This window comes from Sceloporus undulatus, chromosome 6 (genome assembly GCF_019175285.1).
Source record: "Sceloporus undulatus isolate JIND9_A2432 ecotype Alabama chromosome 6, SceUnd_v1.1, whole genome shotgun sequence".
Taxonomy (NCBI): Eukaryota; Metazoa; Chordata; class Lepidosauria; order Squamata; family Phrynosomatidae; genus Sceloporus; species Sceloporus undulatus.
This window is the reverse complement of record NC_056527.1, coordinates 25,834,627-25,855,693: the sequence shown is the minus strand read 5'-3', so window position 1 is coordinate 25,855,693 and position 21,067 is coordinate 25,834,627. Positions and strand designations below refer to the sequence as shown.

At 38.2% G+C, this 21,067-nt stretch overlaps 1 protein-coding gene across 3 annotated transcripts in view; it reads left to right on the top strand.

Annotated features, from left to right (window-relative positions):
* The window catches only part of LOC121932564 (MAM and LDL-receptor class A domain-containing protein 1-like), a 97,039-nt gene that overhangs the window by 7,524 nt on the left and 68,448 nt on the right, over window positions 1-21,067 (top strand). For all 3 annotated transcript variants that reach the window (XM_042471265.1, XM_042471264.1, XM_042471263.1), the window contains exons 3-4: window positions 1,859-2,060; window positions 14,162-14,437. In XM_042471265.1, coding sequence (XP_042327199.1) covers window positions 1,859-2,060; window positions 14,162-14,437 — 478 coding nt within the window. The remainder of the gene's footprint in view (window positions 1-1,858; window positions 2,061-14,161; window positions 14,438-21,067) is intronic.

Genomic DNA, 21,067 nt, shown 5'->3' with positions numbered 1-21,067 from the left:
CCTGTTTTCTTTCAGTGCAAAAAATTGAGGATTACTACCTTTCTTGATAACTTTTTCCAATTCCACCCCTACCTGTTTGTGTTGAGATTCAAGATGTGGAGCTGTCAAATGTGAAGCTCTTACCCTCCACGGAGTGCCTTATTTTCTTGTTAACGTTGCTTGGTTTCAGAGGCTTGTCCCCCATGTTGTTTTACTACCTACAATGAGATGGAGAGAGTAATTGCTACTTCACTGTTCAGCATCCCTTCACTGCAGTGCTGCTTGAACATATTGCCATAATACTGGAAGTTAAAGCAAAATTAATTCCCCCTGTGATAATATATGTCCAACATTTCATTTTTCCAGCTTGTTAGGCAGTTCATATTACATAAATTGATGAAAACTGGGGTATAATAAATTATAGCAAGGACATAGCAATTTCATTTTAAATGGCTATTTTTTTGGGGGGGGGGATCTTCAGCTCAGTTTTGTTGGGTGGATGCACAGCTTGGTCAAGCAGCATCCTTCTCCATGTTTTGGAAATAATGTTATTGTGTTGTATGCAGTGCTGCTTAACAAATTTATTTTTGCTTCTACTGTACCAGGCAAATGTTTTTCCTATGATTATTTTAACAAAGGCCCGTTATAGACGGGTGTAAAGTACGTCCTGGGGACGTACTAGGGTTAGGCAAAATGCGTGCCTTACGCATGCACCTAACCCTAGTACGTCACCAGGACGTACAAAATGGCGGCGCCCATTCATAAACAACTTGAAGGCACACAAAAACAACTATTATTATTATTATTATTATTATTATTATTATTATTATTATTAAACTTTATTTATATAGCGCTATAGATTTACACAGCGCTGTACATACAATAAAAAATCGACAAAAATGAAACCTGCCAATGGCATACATTCTACAGGATAACAAAATAAATGTAAAACAATAGATAATACCAAGATAGCATTAGATAAAATAAGCAACTCTAACATGAGCTTTAGGTTTTTCCATTTAGTATGATCCCCAAACCTTTTGTTTTTGGTCTTGCTAAACTTTGAAATGTGACTCTTGTGCTAAATTTCTCTGAAACTGAATTAATTTGCAAAGAGGTTCCTCAATATTGAATTGCAGGATTTATGATTTATGATGGAAGGCCCAAGACACAAAGGTGGTGATTGGTTCTGCTGAGGCCTCAGGGGATGTTGCCCTAGAGTACCACATTGAGGCTAGGCCAAATCTATGGCCTTTGATGAGCAGATATTTGCCCATTTTAAAAACACATATCCATGATTTTTTACTATTCACCAGCTGATTCAGTGGGACTGCTCTAGTTGGCAGTAGCAATTATATTCCAACCATTCTACTCAATAATTAAGAATTTATAGTGTACACTCATCCCTCCATATTTGTGGAATTCTCTCTAGGAATATCTAGGTTCTCCAGTGCAAGTGCAACTCTATGGTCAACTTTAAGAAAAGGTTGCACTGAAAGACCTAGAGATTTTTGGAGAGAATACTCTATTAGGCATTTGTAGCTCCTCTAGTGCAGTTCTATGGCTAGCGTCTGTCAGAACTTGACCACAGAGTTGCACTGAGGACCTAGAGATTCCTAGAGAGGTGTCCTCTCAGATATAAACATGGTGTTTTTGTTATTTGCAGTTTTTCTATATTCACGGTTGCCTTGTGCCCCTAACCCTAGCGAATATGGAGTGACAAGTGTATTTTCAAAACTGGCAGAGTTTGATATAAAATGCAGCTGTTCAGTGCTCCCCTGTTTTCTGGAAGATTGTCTAAATATTTAACTGTTGTGCAGTGGTGTAATAAAACTGGGGAAACTATGTAAAAGTGTTTTCTGTGTTTTTATATCAATAGGTATATGTTGCTGAAGAATATGGAATGGATATTTTGATGTGGGCAGCAACAGGAAATAAAAGAAATGCATGGACATATGCAAGCGTGGCCCTTTCCAGCAACAGTCCTTTCAAAGTAGCATTTGAAGTGGAGTCTGGAGTGAATGAGCCTATAGAATTTGCCCTTGATGACATATCTTTCACACCAGAATGTGTATCAGGAGGTAGGTAATTGTACAAATTGTAGATCTATATGGGCTTGGAAAACTGTCCCAAGAATAAACTTACTGTACATATGTATTGTTTTGTTTTTGTTTTTGCTATTTTTAAGATTTAGAAATAAATGCATATGTCACCCTTCAAAATAAATGTAGATAGTACATTTTAATAATAATGTCATAGTGCCTGTGGTAATTTCTAGAATATTGTCACACACAGGATTTTCATAGGGGTACTCAATCTTTGTATCATCCGGTCTCTGTTTAAAAACTTCTGAAGAAGGAGATTCCACCACACTCTGGGGAGTGTGTTCCACAGTCGAACAACTCTTTCTGTCAGGAAGGTCTTCCTAATGTTGAAGTGGAATCTCTTCATCTAACACAATTGCTAATTTCCGAATCAGAAAAAGGCAGAGCTAACTACTTCTGGAGACCAAACTAGATGGAACAGTAGGAGACTTTTATGTCACTTAATTCTTCACAGTTCCCAAGTGCTATCCCCCCATGCTATGTCCCATTGTAGGTTTATCCCATGGACCTCACTCCCAAATAGCTGGATGAGCTCCCTCTCAAACCAAGAACTACCCTGCTCAGTTGTCTTTGAAACAAATTTGCAGGAAGCCATGGGTTGGGAGCAGTCCACCACCACAGCCAATCACTGTAACTTGGGCTACCACAGCAAACTACAAATCCTAGGATTTTGTAGGATGTAGCCATGATTGTTAAATCAGTGTCAAATTGCATGAATTCTACAGTGTTGCAGTAGCCTTGGACTGACTGTTCCCTCTGATTTTATTTGAATAGCAATAGCAATAGCACTTAAATTTCTATACTACTTTATAGAACTTTATCACATGGCAGGCTTCCTGTGAGTAAATCATAAAAGAAGCATGATTGGGGTTCACACCCCCACATGCTTCTCCTGTGAGTAAAGCATCATGGAGGCATCGGGGCTTGCTTCTCCCTTCAGTAAATCATCATGGAGCCACCATTTAGCAATAATGGAAGATCCTGTTATTACCAAATGGCGGCTCCAAAGATGGTTTACTGATGGGAGAAGCAAGTCCACGGTGCCTCCATGATGATTTACTAAGTGGAGAAGCGAGTTACGATGTGAATCCTGATCATGCTTCTTTTACGATTTCTAATGATTTCATGGTGACTTACTCATGGGAAGCCTCCGCGTGATATAGTCCATAGTGCTAAACGCTCTCTAAGTGTTTTACAATATGTTAGCCAGTTGCTCTTAACAAGCTGGGTACTCATTTTACCAAGCTACAAAAGGATGGAAAGCTGAGTTAGAACAGCTTAATCCTATGCATGCTTGCTTAGAAACATGGAGTTTAATGAAATTTACTCAAAGGTAAGTGTGTATGAGATTACAGCATGATATTACTTCACACTGTGGGGAAGACATTCTTTATTGAATTCTCCAACCCAGGGGATATGATCGCTCTGCTAAATGCCTCCATTTGCATGTGAATGAGGTAACTGTGTGGAAATTAGTCATCTATTTAACTATACATGCTTAAGGAGGATATCTTTTGCATGGCTGGCAACAAACAGATGGCAACAGCAACAGTTATGGCTAAATGAAAAATGAGAGCAGGGCTGAAAAATATGCTCATGAATAATTTGCCACTGGTTGTGCTGCTCTAATTATGACCTCCAGTTGCAAAACATCCATGCCTCTTCAGTGAATTGTTTAACACCATGTTTAAAACAATGACTCTTTTGTCAATGGTGATAAAAACACATCTAATGGGACGTGAGCAGCACACTTGGAATTCTTGTAGTACAGCACAATCCAGCACTTGTGAAAAATAGAAGGATCGTGTAGTAAAGGAATTGCTGTAGCACAGTCAGCATGCATAACATTGTCCTTTGTTTTATTGTTGTTCTGGACTAAAATGTTGCAACCCTGGTCATTAACTAAAGTTAGGCTCTACATGCCACTGATTTCAAGGGGAGGTATTTAAGGATGTGTTCAACTCAACCTGAGAACGAGAAGACACTTTCCATCTCAAAGAGGGTGTTAATGGATCAGGTAGAGACGTATTATACTATATGATGATTCATTCATTCTGTTAGTCTTGTGACTCCACAGTTTACTGTGTCCCTATAACCTTTTGCTCAAATTGCTTTGAAAATGGCTTGTTATTGTTGTCCTTTGTTGTAGTCATTGGGAAAAGCTACTGACAACTAACACTGTTTCAGTTATCTTTCAGTCCAGCTGACAAGAGCAATACAGTACCATAGAAAGAGATAAATAAATCTCTAGATGTTCTATTATACTGAAATGCTTTTGAATTATGTATATACTGTTGCAGCTGTTCCTTAGTTTGGATCATTGCTCAACATTGCAAGCATGCAAACTCCAACATCACCTGAGTACATTTTGGATAGCAAATAGGGCTGCACTAATGTAAATACAGAAGTGATGTTAAATGCACTTTAAGAAAAAGTAATACTGTAGAAGGTTAGTTGCTCTGGATACATGCTGCCACAACTTTGGCTCCATTTTTTATTTCGGTGCATTATCACTGTGCCTAGGCAACTATTGCTGTCATGACTGAACTATGGGTATGACGGATCATAAGTACTCACTAATTGAAACATGACGAATTTCCAATGATTCGGCATATATTACGAGATTTAACTTGTTGCATTAACTTTTAAAACACAAAACAAGGATCTGCAGCTGATTCATTTCTATAAGATGGAGACATAAGGTAGTTCCTTTGTAATGAAAGATGGCAGTGCCTTTATTTTTTACTTTACAGGGTAAAAAGAAGAAGCTTGTCCCCTCTGTCTTTCTGTATGTTGTGTGTGTGTGCATTCTACAAATGGCTTTCTTTCTTTCTCTGTGTGTTTCACAAAACATTTACCATTGTTCCACAACTTTTCAATGCAAGAGAAAAGAATAACATAGGAACTTGCTGTCATGCTTTTCCTCTAATGTTCTCTTCCCTTCACAGATTGCTTTCTTGCTGTAGACTTTTTCCCTTCTCTTTCTGCATTATTGCTTCTCCAGCCTCACTTTAATTACTTTAGGTTTCCCAGGGCAACATGTTCTAAATGGAAGCAATCACAATTTAGCTGGTTGGTAGCTCTAAGCAATAAAGAATTATCAGCTCCTTAAGTTCACCAGTGGTTTGTATTTGTTCTTAAACAGTAAACCCTCATTAGAGAAGAGAATTTTGCTAGTCTCCAGAATCTGGTTGTTTGTGACAAAATACATTCAAATGCAGTAAAATGCTCGAGCAACTCTCTTTCTTTATTAAATGCAAAACTGAGTATTGCCCTCTCTTGATCCCAATGAATACTTTTTCTTTAGTTGGTAGTAGTTGGCATTTGGTTCCAGTCATGGACTGACTTAAATGTACTTTATTTATTGATCATAGTAAGTATAATTTCATATGGTACCAACTAATACATTCTGTTCAGTGACAGTTGTGTGGTTGTTTAATTTTTTTCTTGAAATTATACTTACTGGAAAACTTGGAGATCCAAACTGGCTTTTAAAATAAATAAACAAAGGCTGCGGCATTGAATCCACTTATCTTGGAACAGTCCTCATAGCCTTATTTCCTTCCATGGTTCATGTCCCTAACTTGAAAACATTGAAGTTTTTACTTTAGTTCTTGCCTTCACTGGAACTATTGCAATACAGAAAGGTAGGCTCAATAAAAATAAATAAAAATTTTAGAGGCTTTGGTTAAGTGTTCCTTATGAAATTGTATGTTTATGTTTGTGCACATGTGTACTCTAAGAATGGCAGATTTGGTTAGTAAATTTTGCAAGGCAAATCCAAGAAATCATCATGATAATCTGTAGCAAGATAAAACAAAAAATATTAATTTTGTATATATTAAAAATAGACAAGGATAAAGTCTCTGTAAATCAATCAGGTGTGCGGAAGTACTTGGAATTAAAATTTTCATCAGTCTACTCCTCTTTTTATACAGTATCTATCTATCTGTCTATCTGTCTATCTAATCTTCTATTTGTCTGTTTATTTAATTTATATACTGCCTGGCTGACAAAAAGACCTCATCTGTCAGTAAGCCCTGACAGGTTTATCTGATTGTAGTGACAGCAACAACATAAACACTCTGAGTCACCATGGTCTAGCCACCATTTTAATCTCTCACAATGCACCTAACATGGTGTTACTCTGAGGCCAACTAGACCCAGTTACCTAATAGTTCTTGGGAAATTCTACCCAAAGTAGTTTTTGGGGTCAGTATAAGCTGTATCAGTGGGCCCAGGCAAAATATCTTGGCCCTAGCAGATGCCCAGGAATGCCAAGTAGTGATGCTGGCATGGAAATTAGTCCTTTCATTGCAACAAACTGAAGGCAGAAAGGACATTTCAAGGGACTTGAATTTGGATTTCTGCTCTTACAGTTCCAGTATCAGGCAGTCAAAACTGGTAGCAAATTTATTATTCCCTCCCACTCATGTTTATTGGTTTTAACACTTTATTCCACACTCTCATTTCACTTCCCAATCTCCAAATGAAGTAAAATTGTGTGATCAAACCCAGGAGCCACAACTCTGGATTAGAGTGAGGATGCCTACAGTCCAGCCTGATCTTCCTAACACTTAAATTGATCTGTCAAGTTTCATTAAATTCTTTTTGCTGCACTGTAGTGTAACTTGTCACAAAGAAGGCAACTTTGTTTTGAGCCTTGCAATCTAGTGGGAGATAGTGTTTCAGAATCAGGTGCACCAAGAGCAACGGGATTGACTCCTGAATATTTTGAATTACTCCCCGAGTCAGAAAACCTATCCTGTCTCATCAGATTCTAATGTTTCAAGAGCAGATGTTCTCGTGGATAGATTAGAACTGGATTACCTATTTCTTTATGGACCAAAAGTAAGACCTTGGGCACTCACTCCCTGAATTATAGGCATTGGTAGGCAGTTAAATGCTTTAGTGAACCCTCATGATAATTCACAACCCTGTCAGGAAGCCCATAAACTCTGCAAGTTTGACTTTGTGAATGTTGCTATAATCAGTCAAGTATGATACTTGTCCTTGCACAGATCGCTTCTTTCCTGCAAATGAAGGGACAGGTAGAATGCTAATGCTGTGAGAATGAGTTTGAACTAACTGGCATAATATTGATCTATCCAGCCTTTTGAAATAGTATTGTGCTCCACAAAATGTGGTTTTCATAACTTTTTAACCTATGTAGACACAGACTGAACATGATTAAAAATACCATTAAGGTATAGTAAAAAAATCAAAATTCAGCATTTGCTGTACAAGTTCCTCAGATTCACACACATTCACACATAGGAAACTTTAACAAGATGGAGCTAATGGACTGAGCCTTAATTCTTTGAGGTTACTACTTCCAACAGAAGTAAAACTCTTTCATTTGGACTACAGATGGCAGATTTTTCCTATACAACACCTAAAAGTTTTTCCAGATATAACAGTACAGACACCTCTTGCGTAAATCAGTATTCTCTGCCTAAGAACGCCTTGCACAGGACAGAGTTTGCCTGGATCTCAATGGAAGTTACTTTGCAAAATTCTTTCAATCCCCCCATCCCCAGATCACTGTCATCCTGACCAGCAAAAACAAACAAACAAACAAAACAAAACCAGAACAAGAATATGGCCTGCTACATGTGTGGGCCCAGATATTAACTGAGACAGGCCCATGGAAGCCATAAAATCCTGAGCTAGCCTTGATGAGGGTGCCTAGGCATGGATATTAAAATCTCTCGACACAATAAGTTTGGGAAAGAGAAACACCATTTCCAAGATCATCTCCAGCAGCTCTGGCAAGAAGACAGTTGAGTAGTGGGGTGGATGGTACACCAACAGGATCCCTATCATGTCTCATAGAATCATAGAATAATAGAGTTTAAAGAGACCTCAAGAGCCATCCAGTCCAACCCCCTGCCGTGCAGGAATACACAATCAAAGCAATCCTGACAGATGGTCACCCAGTCTCTGTTTAAAAGCCTCCAAAGAAGGAGATTCCACCACACTTTGGGGGAGTATGTTCCACAGTTGAACAACTCTTACTGTCAGGAAGGTCTTCCTAATGTTGCGGTGGAATCTCTTTTCATGTAGTTTGCATCCACTGCTCCATGTCCTAGTTTCTGGAGCAACAGAAAACAAGCTTGTTTAAGCAGGGCTATCATATCACTTCTTAACCTTCTGTTCTCCAGGCTAAACACATCCAGCTCCCTAAGTCTCTCCTCATAGGGCAGGTTTCCAGACCCTTCACTATTTTGGTTGCTCTCCTTTGGACATGCTCCAACTTGTCAACATCATTTTACAATTATGGTGTCCAATACTGGACACAGTACTCCCAGTGAGGCCTGACCAAAGCAGAATAAAGTGGCACTATTACTTCACATGATCTATACTTCTATTGATGCAGTCTAGAATCACATTGGCTTTTTTAAACTGCCACACCACACTGTTGACTCATGTTCAACTTGTGGTCTATAGGGCTCCTAGATCCATTTCACATGTACTGTTGTCAAGCTAGGTATCCCTATCCTATATCAGTGCATTTCATTTTTTTCACTCTAAGTGTAGTACCTTACATTTCTCCCAGTTGAAATTCATTTTGTTAGTTTTGGCCCAATTTTCGTATCTATTAAGGTCATTTTGCATTTTAAGCTTGTCCTCTGGGATATTAGCTATTCCTCCTAATTTGGTGTCATCTGCAGATTTAATAAGCAAGCCCTCTATTCCTTAATCCAATGTCTCATAGCCCTATTGGCAGATGTATATGTTAGGAAATGACATGTATGTGACCACAAGATAGAGCTGTAGCTGAACCTATTACAATTCCAGTGGCAGTTGACACTTGCATTATGGAATGTTGATGCTGTCAGTCCTTCTGAGAGAGTGTCAGTTATGACAGTTGGTGTTAGAGTAACTGCCTCTCTGTTTTTTGTTGTTATGGTTGTTTGGTTGGCAAAGTAACTTATTTATTAAAGTAACATTTATTAAAGCCCTCGTTAGAGTGAAGGCTTGAAGTGCTCTTGTCGTTATTTCTCAAGCCGGGAGCTTAAGGCCGTTTGCAGTGGTGAAGGAATATTTTTCTTCTTGGCCTGAATACCTTTGCAGACATCTCTTCAGATTCCTTTTCCCTGGTGTCCTGTCGACGTGGTTCAACTCTGTAAGTGATTGTGGTGGACACAGCGCGTCTTTTCATGCCCTAACAGTATACACTCAAACTTTAGAGATTGTCAGGTAGGATACCTCAGTAGAGGGCTGGATTACAATAGATCACTGTGACTCCTCATACCCACCCATCTGATCTTGCCTACTTTTGCTGCACCCAGGAACCTAGCAGGCATAACCATTTTGTATCATTTGTCTCAGAATAAGGATTCATTTTGTAAATATGTTTTCCAAACTCAGTTCATCTCTTGGACAGACAAATTTGGCACATTACTAGTTTCAAGTACTTTATGCCCTCAAAAATACTTTTTCAGTTGTGGTGGAGGCAGTGGTGGAGTCAGCGATTTGCATCATCATCATCATCATTATCATCATCATCATCATCATGATATCTGTCTGTGTGTATTGTCTGATTAGATTGAGGAAGACACAAATGAAAAAGAAATCATGTCCCAGGTACAATCCATCCCATGGCTGCAGTTACGTGCTGGGGGAATGATTTTCATTAAACACAACAGAATTTACTGAAAGGAGAACATGCATTAGGTTGTTCTGTAACACTGTCTTTTCTTTGTCTATAAAGGATTACTGTTGTTGGAGACCTGCCTAGAAACCAGTCCAGCAGTGATGAGATGCCATTGGGATCTACTAAGTGCAGACAGGGATATCTTGTTTAGCAGTCAGTCAACCATCTGTTGTTAACCTGAAAGGTTGTGTTTAAAAAGATGTAATTTCCCAATGTTGATAAGGCCCTCAGAGTCAGTTTAGAGTTCAATAGCATGCCAACCTAGATCATGACTACATTGCTTTGGCCACCAGTGAGGACACAAATTGACAGAGAAACTTGCCAGTGATAGGCTTATCTTCAGTAGATTTCTCACAAATCCCTCAGGCCAACTCACTATAAACTATGCATCATATATACCACTACCCAAAGACTTATGAAACTGTTCTGTTCCATATACTACTATTTGGGAAATCAATATGAATCACTACAAAAAAACCAACTCCATTAAAATATTCCTTTTTCTTCATTAATCTTTCAGGAACAGTATTTTCTCTAAATCCACAGGCTATTCAGACTATTTCAATAAATGTGTATACACCCATCAAAGTGTGTTGACTATTGTCAAAGCAGATTTTTGCCCACATTACCCATCTAATTGATGGGTAATGTGTCCTGGGCATAATCAGGAGAAGTTTAAGAATGCAGTGATCTGAATGAGACATATGAGCCAGAGATTGGAACCAAGGTGTTGATATTTATTATGATATGTTACATCACATTAACAAAAGTAGTAGAGTACCAGTTTCCCCAAGAATATGTAATTTAACATTGAGGGCATTTTCTCTGAAACAAGATCGGATTATTTCCATCTGCTATGTTGTCCCCTCTTTTGTAGTTGTTTTTGATGTGTGCCTTCAAGTGTTTTCTGACTTATGGCAACCCAAAGACAAACCTATCATAGGGTTTTCTTGGCAAGTTTCTTCAGAGGTTTGCCACTGCCATCCTCCGAGGCTGAGAATGACTTGCCCAAGATCCCTTTTTTGACACCTCCCTTATGTAGAGTTTTCCAAGCAGAGACAGCAACCAGAATGAGAGGGAGGAAGAGAAGGAGGAATGGACACAAAGAAGAAGCCTGCAAGCATGCAAGGTTGCGAGTTCAAGACCAGCAAAAGGGCCCAAGCTTGACTCAGGCTTGCATCCTTCTGAGGTCGCTAAAATGAGTACCCAGACTGTTGGGGGCAAATTAGCTTACTTGCTAATTAGCTTACTTGCTGTTCACCGCTATGATCTTTGGAATAGCGGTATATAAATAAAACAAATTATTATTATTATTATTTGTTTTGCAAAGGCACATATTGGAACAGGAAGCCAGTAGTGTAAGAGGGGGAAAGAAAAATAATGGCTAAAGAAGTTTCTCTGCCCCCTGCAAAAAAAATTTTCTCCCTCCTGCCCATACTACTTTGCATTGGGGGGCTTTGTGTCATCCCCCCATTTTGGATAGCACAGACAAGATAGCTTGAAACCCTTGTGGAGATACTAATCCTGCCCTCCTGCTGCTTCTTATATAAAACTTTTGCTGATGCTACTTGGGTGTAGCCTTTTTGTTGATTCACTTAGATATGCTGCAGTTATCTATATGTCATCACCCTCCCCTGATATTTGAGCTGGCCAAGCAGTGGGCGAGTGTGGGTCATATCTGTGCATATTCATTGTTATTCAAGTATTGGAAAAGTCTCTTGGGTTGTTGGGAGCTTGGGTTGACATTAGTTATTGGGTTTGTATACATTATTTGGTGATGGAAAGCATCAATTGGGACTTAATCCAGCTTCTCTTTCAGTTGCCTCATCTTGCTCTGACCTTATATATTGTTTTCATGCTGCCTGTGAAGTTGTTTGCTCTCAATATCATTCTTCTTGAGTATGTATTTTTAACTTTACTCATTCCCTTTCAGTGGCTGGGTGGGTGAGAAAGAGAGTTTTCAAAAATTCATGCAAATATTTCTTTCCTAAGCTCAAGAGAGAGAAGGGGTGTAATTGGACTGTAATAAACATCATGTTAACACAGATATAATTCACACAGACGTTATTTATTTATTTATTTATTTATTTATTGAATTTATATTCCATCTTTCCCCCCAAAATGGGATCAAAGGTGGCGTAAAGCCTTTTAATGTATACATAAGGCTGTGACACTTTTCCAGTATCTCTGATATGAATATGCTGTACTTAATTCCCATTGTGTAGTTGTCCCACTATCTCTAGAGTTTGACTACTGCAGTCTAGGTGTGTCGCAAGAGCTGGTATGATGTGGTGCTTGGAATGTAGATATGTAGGACCAGCAAAACAGGTTCAAAATTCATATTACTGGTGAAGTTCTAAATCTCAAGAGCTGATTCTCTCTTGACTGACCTCTCTTTCTGCAAGGGGAGAGAATTATCTTTTCCTGAGATCCTTGGGAAAAATATGTAAAATGTAATATGCAAAACACTATTGCAGCTCTTTCAAAAGAAAGCTATATTTGCCCATTTGCCATTCTTAAATGCAAACAACTGTCTGGCATCTTCCATAAGTGCTGCTTAAATGCTTTCTGCATTAAAGAATGGCAAATTCACTATACTGTATCACACAAAATTCCTGTTTTAGATTAGATTCTGATTCTCAAAGAAACCTGAGATTTTCTTTATCTAATAAAGGTAAGGAATTACAGAGCTGTAATTAGGAAGAAGGAATGGAAGAAAATGTTTATTCCCTCACTTTTTGAGACTGAATTCTAACAAATGAGTGTGAATTCAGTTAAAATCCTGAACTGACAGAATCTCATCATCTCTTGCCATGAAAACATGTTATTCTCCTAATATTGTCTAAGCGAAATTGTTTCATTTATATTATAAATGTTTATTACTTCCTTTGTGCTCATGAAACCAAACTATATCACAGCCCATATCTGGGCCTAAAAGGTATAATAAATTCAAACCAGGTTTAATGCTGCAGGAAATACTGAATCATTAATGTTAATTAAACACTATAATAAAAAGTGCAAGCAATAAAAAATGAGGCTTTATTGTGTTAATTGTTTACAAAGTGACAGCTCAAGACCACTTTATCTGAAAAGACTTTAAAAGTGTTCTGTAAACGCAGAGTATTCCCAGTGATGTCTAAGGTATTGTGCTTATGTCTACACCAGATTAATGGAGATGAGCATTTGATCAACTATCAGATATTTCACTGCCTAAGGCCCTAGGGTCACTGCTTTTCACTCTTATTTATATTGGCCTCTCAATCCTAAACACATTTATTTTGATGCACTAATTGATTTCTTCCTGAAGGGAGAAAATGCTTCCTTATAAGGTCTGGAAATAAGGCTTGAATCATAGTCTTGGTTCGTATGTATGTTGACCCCTGTTAAATTCCAGTTCTAAAGATAAAATGTCAGAAAGGTATAAATACTCAGGCTCTAATTCTGCCAAAGGTTTGAGCACTCTCATTAGTCAAGGTAATGAACCTCTTTTTCCTCTCCCTCTTTTTCTCACTCCCCAGAACAAAAAATGATACATTGGTTTATTGTGACTATAAAGAGAATTTAGGCTGCAATCCTATACCATCACCTGGAACAAACCCAACTGAATGCCAAGGGTCTTATTTCTGAACAGACATGGAGAGGATTCCACTGTAAATTGAAGCAGCCAATCTTCTTTAAGAGTGATACTGTTAATGTATTTTGCAGAACATTGCTGGGAAATGAATTAATGAATTGTAACTAAGAATATGATCCTGTGCATGTCTACCTAGGGTGCATCTACACTGTCAAAAATTCAATTTGATACCACTTAACTGCCATGGCTCCATCCTACAGAACCCTGAGATCTGTAGTTTTGTGAGACACTAGCACTCTTTGGCAGAGAAAGCTAAATACCTTGTAAAACTACAAATCTCAGGATTCCATTGGATGGAGCGACAGCACTTGGTGTCAAACTGCATTATTTCTACAGTATACATGCACCCTTAATCAGATTTAAGTCCTGTTAACTTCAGTTGGTTACTCTTCCTTGATTGAATACTGCCATCCTATATATTGAGCAATATTGTCTCTTCCAGCAAGCCATGTCATGTCATCATATGTTCAAAGAATGATAGCCTCAGTTTTGCCATTTCAGCTTCTAAGAGGAGTTAAGGGCTGATTTGCTCCAGGAACCATTTATTTGTGTTTTTGACAGTCCATTTTTTCTATAGAAATGTCCTCTCGCACCAGCTTTTAGTACTGGACTACAATATTGCAAATCTAAAGACTGCAATTTAAGGATATCCTAAAGCTTTCTAAAGACAAAAGCAAAGGGGGCCACATCAAATTGTATGGTGAAGGTGGTTCTTTGGCTAGTACTGTAATTGAAAGATTGTCCCAGGGAGTTGAAATTGTCATCCTTGTTGTCTCCTTCCAGGACCAATTGTACCACAGCCTCCAACCTGTAGCAGTGGCCAGTTCACCTGCATATATGTGAAACAATGTGTGCCCCTTTCTTCAAAATGCAACATGATGGAAGATTGTGCTGATGGGAGTGATGAAATGGCCTGCCCTACAGGACAACCTAACACAGATCCTCCAAGCCTTTGCAAGGAAACAGAATTCCAGTGTGCTAACCAGTCATGTATCCCATCACTCTTGAGATGTGATGGAGTGACTGACTGTACGTTCAATGAAGATGAAGCCAATTGTCGTAAGTCATGTGCTATTATGCAGCTCAGTTTACACTTATTTTTCTTCAAGTTCTTTCCAGAAAAAGGCTAATCTCAAATATGGGATCGGTAGTCTAAAACAGTGCATCTCAAACTATCTAATAGGGAATCTGGCAATTCCCCATCCCCATGTGCCAGGAACTGTCACCATATTTATGCCCATTAGCTACAATTCTTTATTTCTTTCCTTATCAGGGACCAGCAGCCAGTGGCTCATGAACTGGCACCAGTCCATGGACTACCACTTTGAGTAGTTCTGCTCTAAAACATGTGGAAGTTGCCTGTTGCTGAATTAGAATATTATGATTCTAGAGATCATATTTGTTTAAATATTTTTAAACTCTAATACACTTTGACAAGGGGAAATATATTGCACGGATGAGTGTCAAAGACAAGGACCAGAAGTCTTATCAAAACCTTAAAGGTGGAGATGGGTGAATTTTCACCCTCTGTATGTTGTTGGGCTGCAAGTCCCATTATTTCTAGCCAGTGTAGAGTGGTGAGATGATCAGGGTTACAGTTCAACAACATTTGTAGGCTCATATGCCACCTGCTCCTGCTTTGAGTTACTGTATTTCTATTTAACACCTCTGATATAATAGATTAATGTAATTATAACATGTGTAAAATTCACTCATTGACTGATGAATGTTTCAAAATAAGAGTTACTTAATGAACACACTGATTAGTAGAAAAGGTCTAATGGGAGCATATATTCCACCAGAAGGCACCCGGGTGGATAATTGACTTATAAATAAAGTTTCATTGGAATGTTGGCCTGATCCAAAGATGGATCAGTTGGCCTAATTCAAGATGGATTTGAAGGCAGTGTAAGAATTCTTATTTATAATAAACAGCTACCTTGTTGCCTTAAAAATATCACTAAAGTTAGAAAGTAAGTTTGATATGTGGCCTCAGCAATCCTGGAATTTTATATGGTCTAAGATGTGGACACTGTGTGAGTGGACTTGCTTATTTACTTCAGTAGAGGGAATAGCAGTCTTTATACATCCTTATGGTTGCCTTCTTCACTCAAGTGAATGGGCTAACTTCTTCAGAATCTATCTGCTTTTCCCATAGAAAGCAAAGGCTTGCAAAATGGAGCAGAGAAAGAAGCAAGTTGGTTTAAATAGGGAGTTATTTTCATAGGAAGCCAGGGCTTGTAAAATGGAGCAAGAGAGAAGTGAATGGATTTAAATGGGATTTTTCCCCCAATAGGATGCAAAGGCTTGCAAATTAGAGTGGAGAGAGACGCAAGTGTTTTTAAATGGAGAGGTTTTCCACTAGGAAAGCAAAGGCTTGCAAAACACACTGGGGAGGGGCAGAGGAATTGCTGTTCAATGGAGATTGGGGTGTCAGGCTTGCTTGCTTTAGGACTTTTCTAAGCACTACTGATGTATTAACCCTTGTATAAGTCTACCCCGAATTTTAGGGGCAATTTTGGGACATAAATTTCTCGACTTATAGTCGAGTATATACAGTAGTTGCCGTATATACTTGACTATATAAATCGACCTCATGTATAAGTCAAGGACAGGATTTGGGTCCAAACTGATGGATTTTAGCCATGACACATAGATAAGTTGAGGGTAAAACTTAGGGGCATGTAACAAAGGATTTAAAGGATGAAGCAAAGGAAAACAATGCCAAAGAACTTACAAAATTCCAACAGGCGTAACTGTTTCAGCTCACTCTAAAAGCTGGATGGATGAGAGAGGGGGGGGGGTGACAGTGCTTCCAAGACAGATTACACACATACCATTTTAACAGGGGATGGGTCCTTTTTCATATGAGTACATATATTTTTCATATGAGTACAATATTTACATTGACCCATGGATAAGCTGACTCAGGTTTTTTGGGGTCAATTTTTCAACTAAAATTTCTAGACTTATACATGAGTATATGCAATGTATTTCTGTGTGAATTTCTAAATTGTATGATAACTCTTGTTAGGTTTCTTAAAGTTCTAGGATATCTCCTCAAACTAGCAAGATATGTGATTAAAATAAAATGCACATTGTTTCCCTTCCTGCCATACTCACCTAAACCTACATTACCAAGCCATTCAGATTCTTTTCTGGGTGTTGAGCCCCCAAATTCTATCAAGTAAAAACTCTTTTTTCCCAGAGAAACAGCTAGACAGGGAGGTGAGGATGTTCTGAAAAGTTCAAACATACATTCATATGGCAAAATGAAGCATTAAAAAATGTCATTTGTATTTTTGAAAATCCTCATCTTTGCCAATATGTACTGCCACCAGAAAAGTCTTGCCATGTATGATTTAAAGATTTGTGTAGACAGGAGGATTCCTGCAGTGCTGTCAAAAAAAAAGCTTGATAGTTGGGTATATTTGTTAGTGTTGCATTATAGCTATTACTATGGAGGATTTTATTTCCTGCTCTGATTTGCAGAAGCATGAAATTACTGTTTATTGTTATAAATGCTGTACTTAGTCAGCCTTTCTGTCATTCTCAATTCTAGCAAAGAAAATCTAATCTCATTTTTAAAAAGAAACTGACATGATTTATTTTTTTAAAAAATTTTTTTTAAGTTAAGGCTCATCTGCATTGCTCCCATGCTCCATCAGATTACTGCTTACAGCTATGACCAAAAAATAATTTTCTGCCTTTCATTCTGCATTTAAAAGGACCCAGATTGTATCCCTATAAACCTTTAAAGACAGACAAAATGTTAAGGGATAAATTTTTTAAAGGACTGAGATCGTTCTCTCCCTGTGGTGCAAACAAGAGTAGCAGCACCTGTAAAAATCTCATTAACATTCACAATCTTCCATATATTTAATATCAGCATCATAAAACATTCATAAGATGCTGTTAATTGTCCCTTACAAAAGTCAGTTTTAACTATCAGAAGCCCTGGACCACATGCAATATGCATTAACTGCACAGCAATAAATGCAACTTAAGAAAAAGGATAAACATTAAAATGGTTGGAGAACTCCAAGAGTTATAGTTAAGTCTTTGCCTAAATCTTAACTATATGCGGGGAATAATAAATACTTGGGACTCAGTCTTGATGCATCACTCATTCTAAATAGTAACAGTGACAGACTGAGGTGCCTAATTCATTCCCAGCACACTGTGAACTTCATATAGGACAAGGAGCTTATCGCTGGGCATTTTAAATCGGCTCCAGCCTCCTGGAGCTTTCCGACTTCTAAAAAGTGCTGGTGGAGTACAGCTTGCACCCGGGCTGATGACACCTGGCGATTCAGCAGGAATTTAGTGGGCAATAATCCCCATTTCGATCCCACATCTTGGCTGCAACCCAGGAGGCCGGAGGCAAGCTGATTTAAACCGCCAAGCAATAAGCTCCCAAGTTATATCAGATGTGTCCAGAGCTGGAAAAGCTATGTTAAAAAGTATTTAGTTGGTGCAGTTAGTGTTTCAAGGCCCAGCAAAAAGTGTATAGTTGCCATAGCAGGTACCATTATAAACAGTAACTCTTCACTTTTTCATTTCTCAAAAGCAACAAAAATTATAGTTACTTTTTTAAAAAGTAAAAATTGAATACTGCAAGCCATGGTATCAAATACATCTGAGTAGCCTAAGTTAACATTCAAATTAATACAAACATAGGATAGGATAACAAAAATATATTCTCATGATTGACAAGAGAATGATGTAACAGTGTATACCCAAATCTACATTTTTCTTTTCTTTTTTGCATTTTATTTAAAAGGTGACACTGTATAGGAAGGCATGTCAATAAAGTATTCCCAGAACAACATCTTCATGTCTACTTTATTCAGATGAAAGTGTAAAGCAGTGCAATACCAAAACCAAGTTTAAAAGTAGAAAAGGGCTGGATTGTTGAAGAGTAATTATTGACAGCAAATTCAGAGACCATCAAAAAGCCATATTTTCTGTGTACTAGCAATCACCGTTATGATCCTCTACTACACAAGAGAAAAACACTCTTTTGCAGACACATTCTTCTATGTTTGCTCCACACTCACAAGAGGAAAGCAGTCATGAAAGCAAGAATGGCTAATTGTTGAGTTAAAGTCATAATGTAACTTTGTTATAACTTCATTTTGGGGGGAAGGAAGTAGTTACTAATAACTCATTATATGTATTATTTTATTGCACATGTTGCCTTTCTCCTAAAATGGGATCTGATGCAGCTTACAATAGTTTAAACCACACAGACAGTTAAAACATTGATTACAAAAGTTAAAAGGGAATTAAATCTCAGCATTATTTTAAAAATTGTTAAAACAGCAAAGGGAACTTAAAACACGTTTGCAACATAGTTTCATTAAAAATTTAAAAAATATAACACACCACATTGCACATACACTACTACCCCATAATTTAAATTTGACAGGCCAGCCTAAATAAAATCATCTTCATCTGCTGGTGGAAAGTCAAGATAGAGGGGCCCAATTGGACCTCTTGTAGGAGGGCGTTCCAAAGCCCAGGAGCAGCCCCAAAGAGGGTTCTTTCAGGAGTCTTCACCTGTAAGAGTGGTGGGACTGTGAGAAAGCCCTCCATGCTGATCTTAATGCATGCCCTTGTTTACTCATTTACTTTCTCATTGTGCACGGTGGTGGGGTCCTGAATCGGTGGCAACCATTTGGATTTCTCTGTAGCAGTCAATCTTTGTCTCATCATAAGAACAGCAACCTAAAATATTATCTCATTGCTTTAGATATTTTTTCCCCTTGCACAGAACACACATGTATCAGGTGGCTTTGATGATCTTAACAATTACTAAAAAATAACTCATTTTAGAAGAGCACAATAAATAAAATGAGAGTAACATAGTGACTTAACTACAAATCTACTAGCACCTTAGATGCTAACATTTATTATTCTGTAAGCTTTCATCGACTATATTTCACTCTATCATTGCACCTGATATATGTACTAGTCTTTAAGGTGTTGTGAAATTCTTCATTGTTCTTCCCCCAACAGACTAACATGGTCATATCTCTGGAAGTCTGTAAATGTAAAACATTCCAAATCACTGACAAAAGTCTGTTCAGTTCATACTAACTGAACTAGTGGAACTAAAAGGAAAAGTCAACCATTTCTCACAAATTTGAGCTAATTGAACTAATCCTATTCAGAGCTGAGGTATCCCCACTAATAAAGTCAAAGTAATTAGTTTGTGAAATCCTATAGTATGCTGTTAAAACCATAAGTTCAACCAAGTGAAAGGATCTTTGATTTGCCTGAGTGTACTCTCTGTGTGGGATATATCTGAAGCAGTAAGATGTGACATTATGGGGTGACACATTATGGTCAGAAGATTAAAAGATTATTTAGCCACAAAGTTCATACGCTCTAATTATCCATTGTAAGTTCAATTATTATATATTTTTCAAAAAACCTGAAATGTAAACATGGCAATGCTTTACATTATTTTGAATGCTTTTGTTATATGTATGCTACTCAACATACAAAACTATTGTGGATTATTACGTTGGAAAGGGTAATTTAAGCAAGGGTGCTATAAAAGACACTGGGAGGTGAAAGCCATGTCTCTAATGAGACAGTCTCTTCTGTCCTTTGATAAATTTGAAGTGTGAAATGAAGCTTGGTTGATTTTCCAAACACTTATTTTACTATAGTGTAATGGAACTAGATGTTGGATTGATAGAAGTCCTGCTCAGCTGTTCTCTTATTTAGGACAAAGTAAAGCTGAGAGACAGCATGGTGTTGTGATTTGAATGTTGGACTAGGGCTTCAAGAGACCAGTGTTCAAATCCTTTCCCAGCCATGAAAAGCCACTGGGTGATTTTGGGCAAGTCACACTCTCTCAGCCTCAGAGGCAGGCATTAGCAAACACTTCTGAAAAAACTTTTGCCAAGAAAATCCTGTGATAGGGTTGCCATATGTCAGGAACAACTTGAAGGCAGACAACAATAAAACTGCAAGGAAGGGAGCACATGAATATGATTCTATGAATCCCACCCCCCTCCTGTCATTATGTGGAGAAATATAGTTTGGAGAGGAATGCTGCCACTCTCACATGCCTTTCCAGATTCCAGAGTACATGGAGAGCCTCTACAATTAATGAAGCTCTTCTCTTCAGAAAATCATTCCTCACAAGAGGATAGTAGCGGCAGATGTGGACAAGGCTATCATGCTCCCCTTCCCATATGTTTAGTTATTCTGGACAGGGCTGTAGCTGGATTCTTCCTTTCAGCAATTATTTGTGGGTATGACAGCCCTCATGTACAAGCAGAGCTCTCTACCTTTACATAGCCCCCCATTCATTTTTAGGACAGTAGGATAGAGAGTGCATAGGGTCTGGAAATTTAAGCACATTCTAGAGTGCCAGCATAGTATAGTTGTTTGAGTATTGGACTATGACTCTGGAGACCAGGGTTCAAATCCCTTTTCCATTATGGAAACATACTGGGTGACCTTGGATAAGTTATACTCTCTCAGCCTCAGAGAAAGGCAAAAGCAACCCCCATCAACAACTCTTGCCAAGAAAACCCCATGATACAGTTGCCTTAGGACCACCGTAAGTCAGAAGTGACTTGAAGACACATGACAACATCAAGTCTTTATCATTTCAACTGGAAGGATTTAGGTGGAGTGCTTAATTCACCTGTTGATATTAATGGCACT